Source organism: Ranitomeya imitator, chromosome 1 (genome assembly GCF_032444005.1).
Source record: "Ranitomeya imitator isolate aRanImi1 chromosome 1, aRanImi1.pri, whole genome shotgun sequence".
NCBI lineage: Eukaryota > Metazoa > Chordata > Amphibia > Anura > Dendrobatidae > Ranitomeya > Ranitomeya imitator.
Genome location: NC_091282.1, coordinates 724,697,217 through 724,713,697, shown reverse-complemented (window position 1 = coordinate 724,713,697; position 16,481 = coordinate 724,697,217). Strand labels below are relative to the sequence as shown.

Sequence of the window (16,481 nt, the reverse complement as noted above, 5' to 3'; positions counted from 1 at the left end):
TTGAATACTACTTGTAGGCACTGTATATATAAAAGTTCAAATCACAATCCTTTTGCCCCATTCAAAATAAAAGATAAAAAAAATCAAACCTACACATATTTGGTATCGCAGTGTTCAGAATCACTTGATCAATAAAAAAAAAAAAGGATTAACCTGATCGCTAAAAGGCATAGCGATAAAAAAAAAAAAATCAGAATTCCGTTTTTTTGGATCACCGTGACATTACATTAAAATGCAATAACAGGCGATCAAAAGAACGTATCTGCACCAAAAAGGTATCAGTTAAAACATCAGCTCAGTACACAAAAAATAAGCCCTCACCCAACCCCAGATTATGAAAAATGGAGATGCTACGGGTATCGGAAAATTGTGCAATTTTTTTTTAGCATAGTTTGGAATTTTTTTTCACCTCTTACATAAAAAATAAACCTAGACATGTTTGGTGTCTATGAACTCGTAATGACCTGGAGAATCATAATGGCAGGTCAGTTTTATCATTTAGTGAACCTGACAAAAAAGCCAAAAAAAAAACCAAGTGTGGGATTGAGCTTTATTTGCAATGTCACCGCACTTAGAATTTTTTCCCCTTTTTCTAGTACACAACTCGTCCCGCAATAAAAGAAGCCCTCGCATGGCCATATTGACGGAATAATAAAAAAGTTATGGCTGTGGGAAGGAGGGGAGTGAAAAACAAAAACGAAAATACCCCGGGTCATGAAGGGGTTAATTTGGCTCACCATGGATGTGTCTGTGTACCTTCATATGAAAAGATAGTGATGCCCTCCTAAGTGTTTTTTAAGACATGCTTAAGTTGTACTAAATGCAAGCAGGGTCATGATGTAGAAGAAATCATAGATTGGATTCAGTGTTGTCAGCAGGTTTAGTAAGTGGCTTGCTTCTCTCAACCGATAATAGGTTGTAGCACTCTGAATTGTTGTATGATATTGATAATGATTTGTGGCTTAAGCATTTGAACAGATTTTCAATCTATCTATTGACCGGTCATCCAACACGCGGAGGCTGAATGTAGAACTGTCCATCCATAAGGCACAGAACCTCCACAGGTACATATTTCGTACAATAAAGCCCATTATAAAGGGATTGTTCATTGAGAGATACATTGAGCCTCCGCACAGGGTTGATACATTCTATCCTATTGAACGTCTTTCATTCATGTGCAGCTTCCGGCATCTCATATGAGCATTCTCATATGTCGTTTAGTTTAGAAAGAAACATTATCTTTGCACGCCAAGCCATGAAAATGGCAATGAAAACCCTGAGCGGCTGAATCCATTGCTGATATTTTATATAGTGAAATGCAGATCCTGATCTACGCTATTCTGTAAGTGGAGCACAATTAACACAGATATATTAATGCACTTTGCAGCTTAAAAAACGTTGAGCGTCCGGATGCTGGAAAGTACTGGTGCGAAGCTGAGAACAACGGACTGAAAGCCATGTCAGAGGCCATCTGGATCATGGTGGAAGGTACGCATTAAATGGTGACCAGCATTTTATCACATTTACCATAACGCTGCATTGTGATATAATTTCTGCTGTTTGTTTAGTGATCAATAGATCATGGAATGTCAGATACACATATATGTATATACAATATATATATATATATATATATATATATATATATATATTTTATAGAATATATATTATATATAGTTATATAGTAACATCCGGACCCTCTTCTGACGCATACAGTGACATCCAGCCCCTCTCTTTCAGCGTATACAGTACCATCCGGATTCTGTTCTCCACCATACACAGTAACATCCGGACCCTCTATTCCGGCGTATACGGTAACATCCAGCCCCTCTCCTCCGGCATATAAAGGGACATCCAAGCCCTCTACTCCGGCGTACACAGTGACATCCGGACCCTCTCCTCCGGCGTATACAGTGATATCCGGCCCCTCTCCTCCAGCACATACAGAAACATCCAGCCCCTCTCTTCTGGCGCCTACAGTACCATCCAGCCCCTCTCCTCCATCGTATACAGTAACAACTGGCTCCACTGGTGTATTTAAGTGGCCTTTATCCTCCATAAGTAAAACATCCGGCCTCTCTCCTCCGATGTATTTAATTGGCCTTTATCCTCCATGTGTATAACCTTTGGCCCCACAGCACCCGCCCCCGGCGTATAACATCCGGCTCCTGCCATGCTGTCTGGCTTTACAAACGTGTGATAAAACGGCCGGTGGTGCAGATCTCCTGATACCAGCGCAGTCCTCTAATAGGAGCCACCAGGATAACAAGTCCGATCATGGCATTTCTTTCCTCCTAAACATTCCCGCATTACCTGTGAGTGATATTATTGAGAAGTGGAAGAAACCCCAGGGGTCACCAAGTCCAAACCTCCTCTGGTAGCTTCATTACATGAGTGTCCATGCATTCAACCTTACATCACTAAGCACAATGCCAAGAATTGGATGCAGTGGTGTAAAGAAAATCAAATCACCAGCATAGACATTTTCTGTGCAGTAAATGATCACACTTCGCTATCTGGCGTATGATGAACGAGTCTTGGTTTGGTGAATGCCCAGAGAACTTAACCCGCCTGACTGCATTGTCCCAGCTGTAAAGTTTGGTGGACTAAGGATAATGCTATGGGCTCGTTCTTCAGGTTTGTCCTCGTCCCTTATTTCCAGTGAAAGGAAATCTTAATGCTTAAGCATACAAGAGATGTTGGACAATTATAGTTTCCAACTTTGTGGGAACAATTTGGGTAAAGCAGTTTTTTTGGTCTACATGACTGTGCCAAGTGCACAAGGTCCATACAGATACGGTTGTGGAAGCATTTAACTGGCTGCACAGACCCAGGACGTCAACCCCATCCAACTAAAGTTTACAAGCTTGTCCTCTCGTCCAACATCAGTGTCAGTCCTCATAAATGTCCTTCTGGATGAATGGGCAAAAATTCCCACAGATACATCCAAAATCTTGTCAAAAAACCTTCAGAAAAGTGAAGAATGGATTTTTGGATTTTATCTTGTAACACACATAGTGGCTCTTTCTGAATACTGCTGTTGGTGGGCATCATGGTAGATCATGCAACTTTAAACAGGATCCATCAGTGGCATAATCGATGGGAAAACCAAGTTATTAATTTTGGATTTGGGTAGATGATTCTTGTTGCCACCATTCCTTATTGCCCCCATTCCTCCATTGGCATCAATATTCAGCAAGTCTGAGAAGAACATGAAGATCACCGCAATGATGCCTGGATCCCCGTTATCAAGTCCACAATGAATTTTCTGAAACGTCTCTGAGCTGATGACAAGGATCTCACTTTTCAAGTATTGCACTTCCCAGAGCTTCAGTTAGAAACTATTCTGGAAATGGATTCCGTGTTCACCTTTGTGCCGTCGTTTCCTCGTTGGAGCAAGGGCATATGTGCAGACTTATTACCTATGAGTCAGACCTGCGTCCCGGGAATCCATTCAATTTTTGCGACCTTCCTATAGCTTTCCAAACAACTGCAACTCTCAAAAATGCATGCCGTCCCTAGAGCCCAGTCATATCAATCCGCTCAATCACGCACACTTTCAGCATGGTCCCTCACCATGTGTTATCATCATCTTCCTCCATTTATCTCACCTCTCTCCTGCTGACTCCATCCATCTTTTTTCCTCCCACACAACATACTGCTTTATATACCTTTCCTTTAACCCTATCATCCACTTTGCAGTCTTTACCTAGCGCTTCAGGGGCTGGTGTGTAAGGCTTTAGTGATGCCATATCCATCTCAAAGACGGATGATTTGGGGTTATTGCTGCTGGAAGCACTTTTTTTTTTTTTTTTTCATTGTGCAGGCACATAATGGATAATGAAGGCCTGGCCTACTTTTTTTCTTTTCATTAAATGTGATGTAAACCTTTTGTGTCCACAAGCTTGGATTCAACCATTGACTACATGTAGCTGAGCGGGTAGCATTGCGTGCGACAATATGGCCATCTGGGTAGTAATTTTTAATAACTATTTCCCATAATTATTTGAAAAGCTAAAAATATCAGTTTTGCATCAGTTTTAAAATTGAGTAAGCCTCAATTACATCTCCTAGTGTTGCCTTTCGGCTGGAGAGTTTATCAATGAATATGGAAAGAGCAGCAGCCTGGAAAGATGTATGACCTTTATCTGACTTCACTTTTAATGTTGGAAATAATCCTTTATCACTGACCTTAAAAATGGGGCTCTGAAATACTCTACCGGAATTTCATGGTGGCTACATATGCACACTATTAGCATTATGCGTGCCCACTGCACCATTCTTGCAGGGCATTTCAGAGCATGATTTTTTGGATCAAGGGGGGATCCGTAATAAATGGTTATTCCTTACATTAAAAATGATCACCGAACCTGCCAGATTGTGAACAACTGTGTCTGATCTTTATTTTTTTTTTCCTAGGTGTCCCATATTTCACTATGGAGCCAAAAGACATGGCGGTGCTAAGAAATGCCTCTTTTAACATTTCTTGTGCAGCAGTAGGACCACCAGAGCCTCTGACTATAATATGGTGGATGGGCGATTCCCCAGTTAAAAGAAAGCCCGAGGGCTCTCCATCTGTCCTATCAGTACCAGGTAGGTCCCTCAATTTGTGCCTTGGCTTGTGATTTTAAAGGAAGATTTTGTGATACATAGTATCCAGTTCTTTCTCCTTAACTTCCCAGAATTTGCCTCTTACTTAAGTAAGACTTATCTGACACCCCTTCCCCTCTCCCTGAATTCTGAACTTGTCATCCATCTGAAAAAAAAAACAGTTCACGTCCATCTGACTGCAGGCTTACTGCCCATTAGTCTATTTGGAGAGAAATGGAGGAATGAGGAGCATGGAGAGAAAACAAGCTGAGGAAGAAATAAAAAGATTGTGCTGAGCTTTCTAACAAGTCATTGACCTCACCCCAAAGCTAGTTCACATCCAGATAGCTCAGTTTTGTAGAATTTCCTTGATGCTGCTGCAGTTTTTCTCTATATGCAAACAATGATGAAGAGCAGGAATCCCTCTTTGTGTGGCGTACTGTGTATGGCAGACACATCATCTTGTTTCCTCCTGAAGCTCAGAGTGGATTGAAAACTAGAGCGTGCAGAGGGGGAAAACTGGTGAAAATGCAGGATATAAGTGATATAATGGCCAGAACTACTGTTATGCCACATGTGCACACACAGGGCAACATATTCTGAAAACTTACTTGAAATTATGGTTACTCTTTAACCCCTTCATGACCCAGCCTATTTTGACTTTAATGACCTGGCCATTTTTTGCGATTCTGACCAGTGTCTCTTTATAAGGTAATAACTCAGGAACGCTTAAACGGATCCTAGCGATTCTGAGATTGTTTTTTTGTGACATATTGGGCTTCATGTTAATGGTAAATTTAGGTCCATAATTTCTGCGTTTATTTGTGAAAAAAATGGAAATTTGGTGAAAATTTTGCAATTTTCACATTTTGAATTTTTATTCTGTTAAACCAGAAGGTTTTGTGACACAAAATAGTTAATAAATAAAATTTCCCACATGTCTACTTTACATCAGCACAATTTTGGAAACAAAAATTTTTTTTGCTAGGAAGTTATAAGGGTAAAAATTTGACCAGTGATTTCTTATTTTTACAACAAAATTTACAAAACCATTTTTTTTAGGCACCACCTCACATTTGAAGTCAGTTTGAGGGTTCTATATGGCTGAAAATACCCCAAAGTGACACCATTCTAAAAACTACACCCCTCAAGGTGCTCAAAAACACATTCAAGAAGTTTATTAACCCTTCAGGTGTTTCACAGCAGCAGAAGCAACATGGAAGGAAAAAATGAACATCTAACTTTTTAGTCACAAAAATGATCTTTTAGCAACAATTTTTTTATTTTTCCAAGGGTTAAAGGAGAAACTGGACCACGAAAGTTGTTGTCCAATTTGTCCTGAGTGCGCTGATACCTCATATGTGGGGGTAAATTACTGTTTGGGCGCACGGCAGGGCTTGGAAGGGAAGGAGCGCCATTTGACTTTTTTAATGAAAAATTGGCTCTAATCTTTAGCGGACACCATGCCGCGTTTGGAGAGCCCCCATGTGCCTAAACATTAGAGCTCCCCCACAAGTGACCCCATTTTGGAAACTAGACGCCCCAAGCAACTTATCTAGATGTATAGTGAGCGCTTTAAACCCCCAGGTGCTTCACAAATTGATCTGTAAAAATTAAAAAGTACTTTTTTTCACAAAAAAATGTCTTTTATCCACAATTTTTTCATTTTCACATGGGTAACAGGATAAAATGGATCCTCAAATTTATTGGGCAATTTCTCCTGAGTACGCCGATACCTCAAATGTGGGGGTAAACCACTGTTTGGGCGCACGGCAGGGATTGGAAGGGAAGGCATGCCATTTGGCTTTTTGAATGAAAAATTAGCTCCAATCATTAGCGGACACCATGTCATCTTTGGAGAGCCCCTGTGTGCCTAAACATTGGAGCTCCCCCACAAGTGACCCCTTTTTGAAAACTAGACCTCCCAAGGAACTAATCTAGATGTGTGGTGAGCACTTTAAACCCCCAAGTGCTTCACAGAAGTTTATAACGCATAGGCATGAAAATAAAAAAAATAATTTTTCTTTTCTCAAAAATGATTTTTTTAGCCCACAATTTTTTATTTTCCCAAGGGTAACAGGAGAAATTTGACCTAAAGAGTTGTTGTCCAGATTCTCCTGAGTACACTGATACCCCATATGTGGGGGTAAACCACTGTTTGGGCACACGTCGGGGCTCGGAAGGGAGAGAGCACCATTTGACTTTTTCAACGCAAGATTGGCTGGAATCAATGGTGGCGCCATGTCGCGTTTGGAGACCCCCTGATGTGCCTAAACAGTGGAAACCCCTCAATTCTAACTCCAACACTAACCCCAACACACCCCTAACCCTAATCCCAACCCTAACCGCAACCCTAGCCCCAACACACCCCTAACCCTAGTCTTAACCCTAATTCCAACCCTAACTCTAATTCCAGCCCTAACCCTAAGGCTATGTGCCCACGTTGCGGATTTTTGTGCGGATTTTTCTGCACCGTCTTTGAAAAATCTGCAGGTAAAACGCACTGCGCTTTACCTGCGGATTTCGAGTGTTTTTTGTGTGGATTTCACCTGCGGATTCCTATTATGGAGCAGGTGTAAAACGCTGCAGAATCCGCACAAAGAATTGACATGCTGTGGAAAATACAACGCAGCGTTTCCGCGCTGTATTTTCCGCACCATGGGCACAGCGGATTTGGTTTTCCATAGTTTTACGTGGTACTGTAAACATGATGGAAAACTGCTACGAATCCACAGCGACCAATCCGCTGCGGATCCACAGCCAAATCCGCACTGTGTGCACATAGCCTAATTCTAACCCTAATTCTAACCCTAGCCCTAATTCTAACCCTAACTGTTATGTTTGCTAATGACAGGTGTTATGAAGGCAATCCAGAAACACAGTGTGCTTAGCGATCAGAGCGCACACAGTGATCTGACAAATACCCAAAAATACAAGAACGAGCTCTGAGACGTGGAAACTCTGTAGACTGCACACCTGATCCTATCCTAAACACAACTAAAAGCGGCTGTGGATTGCGCCTAACAACTACCTAGGCAACTCGGCACAGCCTAAGAAACTAGCTAGCCTGAAGATAGAAAAATAGGCCTGACTTGCCCCAGAGAAATTCCCCAAAGGAAAAGGCAGCCCCCCACATATAATGACTGTGAGTAAGATGAAAAGACAAAACGTAGGGATGAAATAGATTCAGCAAAGTGGGGCCCGATATTCTAGGACAGAGCGAGGACAGTAAAGCGAACTTTGCAGTCTACAAAAAACCCTAAAGCAAAACCACGCAAAGGGGGCAAAAAAAACCCACCGTGCCGAACTAACGGCACGGCGGTACACCCTTTGCGTCTCAGAGCTTCCAGCAAAACAAAAGACAAGCTGGACAGAAAAAAAGCAACAAAAAAGCAAAAAGCACTTAGCTATACAGAGCAGCAGGTCACAGGAACAATCAGGAGAAGCTCAGATCCAACACTGAAACATTGACAAGGAGCAAGGATAGCAGCATCAGGCGGAGTTAAGTAATGAAGCAGTCAACGAGCCCACCAGAACACCTGAGGGAGGAAGCTCAGAAGCTGCAGTACCACTTGTGACCACAGGAGTGAATTCAGCCACAGAATTCACAATAGTACCCCCCCCTTGAGGAGGGGTCACCGAACCCTCACCAGAGCCCCCAGGCCGACCAGGATGAGCCGCATGAAAGGCACGAACAAGATCGGAAGCATGAACATCAGAGGCAAAAACCCAGGAATTATCTTCCTGAGCATAACCCTTCCATTTAACCAGATACTGGAGTTTCCGTCTAGAAACACGAGAATCCAAAATCTTCTCCACAATATACTCCAATTCCCCCTCCACCAAAACCGGGGCAGGAGGCTCAACAGATGGAACCATAGGTGCCACGTATCTCCGCAACAACGACCTATGGAATACATTATGTATGGAAAAGGAGTCTGGGAGGGTCAAACGAAAAGACACAGGATTGAGAACCTCAGAAATCCTATACGGACCAATAAAACGAGGTTTAAATTTAGGAGAGGAAACCTTCATAGGAATATGACGAGAAGATAACCAAACCAGATCCCCAACACGAAGTCGGGGACCCACACGGCGTCTGCGATTAGCGAAAAGTTGAGCTTTCTCCTGGGACAAGATTAAATTGTCCACTACCTGAGTCCAGATCTGCTGCAACCTATCCACCACAGAATCCACACCAGGACAGTCCGAAGACTCAACCTGTCCTGAAGAGAAACGAGGATGGAACCCAGAATTGCAAAAAAATGGAGAAACCAAGGTAGCCGAGCTGGCCCGATTATTAAGGGCGAACTCAGCCAACGGCAAAAAGGACACCCAATCATCCTGGTCTGCAGAAACAAAACATCTCAAATATGTTTCCAAGGTCTGATTGGTTCGTTCGGTCTGGCCATTAGTCTGAGGATGGAAAGCCGAGGAAAAGGATAGGTCAATGCCCATCCTACCACAAAAGGCTCGCCAAAACCTTGAAACAAACTGGGAACCTCTGTCAGAAACAATATTCTCAGGAATGCCATGCAACCGAACCACATGCTGAAAGAACAAAGGTACCAAATCAGAGGAGGAAGGCAATTTAGCCAAGGGCACCAGATGGACCATTTTAGAAAAGCAATCACAGACCACCCAAATGACTGACATCTTTTGAGAAACGGGAAGGTCAGAAATGAAATCCATCGAAATATGTGTCCAAGGCCTCTTTGGGAACGGCAAGGGCAAAAGCAACCCACTGGCACGAGAACAGCAGGGCTTAGCCCTAGCACAAATCCCACAGGACTGCACAAAAGTACGTACATCCCGTGACAGAGATGGCCACCAGAAGGATCTAGCCACTAACTCTCTGGTACCAAAGATTCCAGGATGACCAGCCAACACCGAACAATGAAGTTCAGAGATAAGTTTATTAGTCCACCTATCAGGGACGAACAGTTTCTCTGCTGGACAACGATCAGGTTTATTCGCCTGAAATTTTTGCAGCACCCGCCGCAAATCAGGGGAGATGGCAGACACAATGACTCCTTCCTTGAGGATACCCGCTGGCTCAGATAAACCCGGAGAATCGGGCACAAAACTCCTAGAGAGAGCATCCGCCTTCACATTTTTAGAGCCCGGAAGGTACGAAATCACAAAGTCGAAGCGGGCAAAAAATAACGACCAACGGGCCTGTCTAGGATTCAAGCGCTTGGCAGACTCGAGATAAGTCAAGTTCTTATGATCAGTCAATACCACCACGCGATGCTTAGCTCCTTCAAGCCAATGACGCCACTCCTCGAATGCCCACTTCATGGCCAGCAACTCTCGATTGCCCACATCATAATTACGCTCAGCAGGCGAAAACTTCCTGGAAAAGAAAGCACATGGTTTCATCACTGAGCAATCAGAACCTCTCTGTGACAAAACCGCCCCTGCTCCAATCTCAGAAGCATCAACCTCGACCTGGAACGGAAGAGAAACATCTGGCTGACACAACACAGGGGCAGAACAAAAACGACGCTTCAACTCCTGAAAAGCTTCCACAGCAGCAGAAGACCAATTAACCAAATCAGCACCCTTCTTGGTCAAATCGGTCAATGGTTTGGCAATGCTAGAAAAATTACAGATGAAGCGACGATAAAAATTAGCAAAGCCCAGGAACTTTTGCAGACTTTTCAGAGATGTCGGCTGAATCCAATCCTGGATGGCTTGGACCTTAACTGGATCCATCTCGATAGTAGAAGGGGTAAAGATGAACCCCAAAAATGAAACTTTCTGCACACCGAAGAGACACTTTGATCCCTTCACAAACAAAGAGTTAGCACGCAGGACCTGAAAAACCATTCTGACCTGCTTCACATGAGACTCCCAATCATCTGAGAAGATCAAAATGTCATCCAAGTAAACAATCAGGAATTTATCCAGATACTCACGGAAGATGTCATGCATAAAAGACTGAAACACAGATGGAGCATTGGCAAGTCCGAACGGCATCACTAGATACTCAAAATGACCCTCGGGCGTATTGAATGCAGTTTTCCATTCATCTCCTTGCCTGATTCTCACCAGATTATACGCACCACGAAGATCTATCTTAGTGAACCAACTAGCCCCCTTAATCCGAGCAAACAAGTCAGATAACAATGGCAAGGGATACTGAAATTTAACAGTGATCTTATTAAGAAGGCGGTAATCAATACACGGTCTCAGCGAACCATCCTTCTTGGCTACAAAGAAGAACCCTGCTCCCAGTGGTGATGACGATGGGCGAATATGTCCCTTCTCCAGGGATTCCTTCACATAACTGCGCATAGCGGCGTGTTCGGGCACGGATAAATTAAATAATCGACCTTTAGGGAATTTACTACCAGGAATCAAATTGATGGCACAATCACAATCCCTATGCGGAGGTAGAGCATCGGACTTGGGCTCTTCAAATACATCCTGATAATCAGACAAGAACTCTGGGACCTCAGAAGGGGTGGATGACGAAATCGACAAAAATGGAACATCACCATGTACCCCCTGACAACCCCAGCTGGATACCGACATAGAATTCCAATCCAATACTGGATTATGGGTTTGTAGCCATGGCAACCCCAACACGACCACATCATGCAGATTATGCAACACCAGAAAGCGAATAACTTCCTGATGTGCAGGAGCCATGCACATGGTCAGCTGGGCCCAGTATTGAGGTTTATTCTTGGCCAAAGGTGTAGCATCAATTACTGTTGTGAATTCTGTGGCTGAATTCACTCCTGTGGTCACAAGTGGTACTGCAGCTTCTGAGCTTCCTCCCTCAGGTGTTCTGGTGGGCTCCTTGTACTGTTATGTTTGCTAATGACAGGTGTTATGAAGGCAATCCAGAAACACAGTGTGCTTAGCGATCAGAGCGCACACAGTGATCTGACAAATACCCAAAAATACAAGAACGAGCTCTGAGACGTGGAAACTCTGTAGACTGCACACCTGATCCTATCCTAAACACAACTAAAAGCGGCTGTGGATTGCGCCTAACAACTACCTAGGCAACTCGGCACAGCCTAAGAAACTAGCTAGCCTGAAGATAGAAAAATAGGCCTGACTTGCCCCAGAGAAATTCCCCAAAGGAAAAGGCAGCCCCCCACATATAATGACTGTGAGTAAGATGAAAAGACAAAACGTAGGGATGAAATAGATTCAGCAAAGTGGGGCCCGATATTCTAGGACAGAGCGAGGACAGTAAAGCGAACTTTGCAGTCTACAAAAAACCCTAAAGCAAAACCACGCAAAGGGGGCAAAAAAAACCCACCGTGCCGAACTAACGGCACGGCGGTACACCCTTTGCGTCTCAGAGCTTCCAGCAAAACAAAAGACAAGCTGGACAGAAAAAAAGCAACAAAAAAGCAAAAAGCACTTAGCTATACAGAGCAGCAGGTCACAGGAACAATCAGGAGAAGCTCAGATCCAACACTGAAACATTGACAAGGAGCAAGGATAGCAGCATCAGGCGGAGTTAAGTAATGAAGCAGTCAACGAGCCCACCAGAACACCTGAGGGAGGAAGCTCAGAAGCTGCAGTACCACTTGTGACCACAGGAGTGAATTCAGCCACAGAATTCACAACACCTAACCCTAATTGCAACCCTAACCCTAATTCTAACCCTAAGTGCAACCCTGGCCCTAAGTGCAACCCTGGCCCTAAGTGCAACCCTGGCCCTAAGTGCAACCCTAACCCTACCGGAAAAACAAAAATAAATATATTTTCTGTATTTTATTATTTTCCCTACCTATGGGGGGGATAAAGGCAGGGGTTGTTTACTATTTTTTTTTATTTGGATCGCTGTGACACAGCGATCAAAATGTACAGGGAACGAATCTGCCGGCTGGCAGATTCGGCGAGCGCACTGCGCATGCGCCCGCCATTTTCCAAGATGGCGGCGCCCATGCGAGGAGACCGAGGACACCGGGAGGGACACCGGGACTAGGTAAGTATGGCGGGGTGCGATGGGACAGCGGGAGGGGAGGACAGGGGAGGGTCGGAGGAAAGAGGAAGGTGCTTAGGACAGGACGGAGGGGTACGGAACACTGACGGCGGCTGCAGATCGCTGCCGTCAGTCGGTGGGGGGGCCAGATCGGGGTCTCCAGCCATGGCCGATGCTATTGCAGCATCGGCCATGGCTGGATTGTAATATTTCACCAATTTTCATAGGTGAAATATTACAGATTGCCCTGATTGGCTGTTTCACTTTCAACAGCCAATCAGAGCGATCGTAGCCACGGGGGGGCGAAGCCACCGCCCTGGGCTGTAGTACCACTCCCCCTGTCCCTGCAGGTCGGGTGAAACTGGAGTTAACCCTTTCACCCGATCTGCAGGGACGCGATCCCTCCATGACGCCACATAGGCGTCACAGGTCGGATTGGCACCGACTTTCATGACGTCTACGTGGTGTCAAAGGTCGGGAAGGGGTTAAAGTCAATGTATAAAGGCTAAGCAACAAAACTCCAACCAGTGGCCCTCTTCTACTCCCAGGGTGTCCTACTGCAACAGCATGAGCTGTACAATTTTCCGATAGTGTGCTACAATGTATCAGTTTGGAGACCAAGCAGTTTAGCTCCCAGACTGGATACAATTGTATCCACTAGTCAGGTAAAATCAGGACTAGACCTATAGAGGTCTGCAGCATCTGAATGCAAAAAAAAAAAAAAATGTTTTCATTCACTGGCTGCAAACCTTTTAAAAATGGAGAGAAATCAAGTCACAAAGTATACAAGAAAATGTCATACCTTCTCATTTAACCAGTGATTTAAGGGGTTTGTCCTGGTTTGACACAATCACTCTGTGACTGCAGTCTTCTGAATTTAAATGCCGGACTCGCGGTCTCCATTGACGGCCATGACTTAGGCGCAGGAAAAATATGTTGCTCAATTCCTTGCACCCTAAAACGTAATTACACGACTACTTACTACTTGCACGTAGAAATAAAAATGTTTTTGCACTACTGAAATAAGAGTGTGACGTGAAATTCATATCTATGTCTTCTGAATCATGACAGTGTACAGTGCTCACACTGTCAGTATTGCCGGAAAGCGAGCCAGGGGTCATGTCACTGCACGTATGCAATTTGGATACCTGCGGTCTTGCACCGACTAGACTTATCCAGCTTCCCTCAATGTGTCGCATCGGCAATTTGGGGAATCATGCCCGTGTGCACATTGCATACGGTCATGATTCAAAAGTCTGCAGTCACATAGATTGACTGTACACTTTTGTGTAAAGTCTGGACAACAACCTTAAATCCCTCTTTTCCTTCTTGTTCCACTCTTTTCCTTCTTGTTCCCTTCTCTTTTCCTTCTTGTTCCCCCTTTCCCTTGCTCTTTCATCATGTTCTCTCCCCTCTTTCCTTCTATCCACCCTTATCTACCTTGATTCCGATTGACACTTTAATAAAATTGGTTCAAGATTTAGACCAATAGTACATGCAGATAGTTGACCCCTTAAAGGGTTTGTCCAGGCTTGGGGCTCAAGTCTGCAGTCACTCTGTGACTGCAGATATGTGAATCCTTACAGCGTGCACAATGCGTGCTGTCAGGATTCTTAGTAGGCGGGAGCAGGAGGTCATGTGACCGCAAGTAATCAATTTACATACTTCCAGCCACATTCCAACTAGACATGTGCACCTTCACTCAGTTGTATTCAGGGAGGCTGCTCACGTCTAGTCGGTACATGACAGTATGTATGAAAACCATGCAAACTGTTCCCCAGCACTAGATAATCCTGACTGCACACTGTGAGGGTTTACAAGTCTGCACTTACATAGTCACTGCAAACTTGAACCCCAAGCCTGGACAGCCCCTTATAAGCTGTATTTGTATAAAACCAGAGACCTTTAACCTTTGGATTGCTGTTATTATTGATCTTTATTCCAGCTAGAAATATGTACGGTATAGCTTTTTAGTTGTGCTGCATAGACTTCCTTCTCCATGGGATACGTCTTGAAGCCCTTCATCCACAGGAGATCAAGGCAGTTTATAATTATGGTCTTTGCGGCAATACCTTTGGGGAGAGCATTAAATAGGTAATTAAAAACACTAATTTCAAAATGCTAATTTCTATTTTAGAACTGCATCCATTAAGAACAGTATTACATTACTTCAATCAGGCATCAGTTTAGCCAGTTAGTTTTTAAGACTAATATCTTGTTGTTTATCATTATGAATTGTATTTTTGGTTTCAATTTTTTATTGCAATGAAATGCAAAGTGGTGCAAAATAAAAAGGTGATAAAAATATCTCTTCAAATGCATTTTATTAATCGTATTTACTTAATAAAGATGGTTTTAAAGGGGATGTTACTATAGTTAACCCCTTTATGACCGGAGGTATTTTTGTTTTTGCGTTTTCATTTTTTGCTCCCCTTCTTCTTCCCTTTTTTTTTTTTTTTTTTTGGTCAATATGGCCATGGGAGGACTTATTTTTGCGGGATGAGTTTTTTGTTTTTGAACACCATTGGTTTTAACATATTGTGTACTGGAAAACGGGGAAAAAAATCAAAGTGTGGTGAAATTGAAAAATAAGTGCAATTCCACAATTGTTTTTTGGTTTGCTTTTATTTACTAGGTTCACTAAATGCTAAAACTGCCATTGTGATTCTCCAGGTCATTATGAGTTCATAGACACCAAACATGTCTAGGTTCTTTTTTTATGTAAGTGGTGAAAAAAAAAATTACAAAGTTTGTTACCCGTAGCGTCTCCACTTTTCGTGATCTTGGGATGGGTGAAGGCTTATTTTTCACGTGGCGAGCTGACATTGTTAAATATACCATTTTGGTGTAGATACGTTCTTTTGATCGCCATTATTGCATCTTAATATCAATGTTGCGGCGACCAAAAAACCGTAATTCTGTCTTTTTGACTTTTTTTCTCTCGTTACACCGTTTAGTGATTGGGTTATTCTTTTTTTTATTGATAAATCGGCAATTCTGAATATGGTGATACCAAATATGTGTGTGTTTGATTTTTTTTTTATTATTCTTTTATTTTGAATGGGGCAAAAGGGGGGTGAATTGAACTTTTTATTTAAAATTTTTTTTATATATATATATATATATATATATATATATATATATATATATATATATATATATATATATATATATATATATATATATAATATAATATAATATTTATATTATTTTTTGGCATGCTTCAATAGTCTCATGGGAGACTAGAAGCTACCATAACCCGATCGTCTTTGCTACATACATGCGAAGATCAGATCACGTGTATGTAGCAGAATTGCTAACTTGAGATGAGTGCTCATAACAATCTGGCAGTAACAACCATAGAAGTCTGCTGGAGACCTCTGCTTGTCATGCCAACCCATCTGCGACCCGCTGTCATGTGACATGGGCGTCAATGGGCGGGTTTCCGGCACGCTTGCCGGAGGCGTGTGTTTAATGCTGCTGTCAGAGTTTGACAGCGGCATTTAACGAGTTAACAGCTGCGTGTGGATCGCGATTCCTACCGGGGCTGTTAGAGGCACCCATCAGCTGTTCAAAGCAGCTGATATGTGCTGGAAAAGTTGTGGGCTCACAGTCTGAGCCCACATCAAAAGGAGGGAGTCCGACATCGGTGTACTATTACGCCCAACGTCAGAAAGGGGTTAAAGAGGTAACTAAACTTTTAATTATGAATCAGCCTTTGTAAAGTTATACATTTTTGTGATATACTTCATTGCCTTATTTTACATCCTTCTGTTCCAAACACCAGGCTGTTTTTGCTATTTTAACTGCATGGCTCAAGAAAACCTATACCCTGTTTAATTCTGTTTACAATCAGAGTACAGGACTTTTCCTGTCTGAGCCTCTCTGCCCCCTTCTCCAACACTCATGGAGTAAAGTTTCAACACAAATTATATGC

The 16,481-nt window shown here is 43.0% G+C and overlaps 1 protein-coding gene across 1 annotated transcript in view; it reads left to right on the top strand.

Moving 5' to 3' along the window:
- TYRO3 (TYRO3 protein tyrosine kinase) overlaps positions 1–16,481 on the top strand; it is a 287,406-nt gene that overhangs the window by 90,791 nt on the left and 180,134 nt on the right. Inside the window, exons 3-4 of the mRNA XM_069732534.1 lie at positions 1,388–1,488; positions 4,420–4,593. Of these exons, the coding sequence (XP_069588635.1) occupies positions 1,388–1,488; positions 4,420–4,593 (275 nt within the window). The remainder of the gene's footprint in view (positions 1–1,387; positions 1,489–4,419; positions 4,594–16,481) is intronic.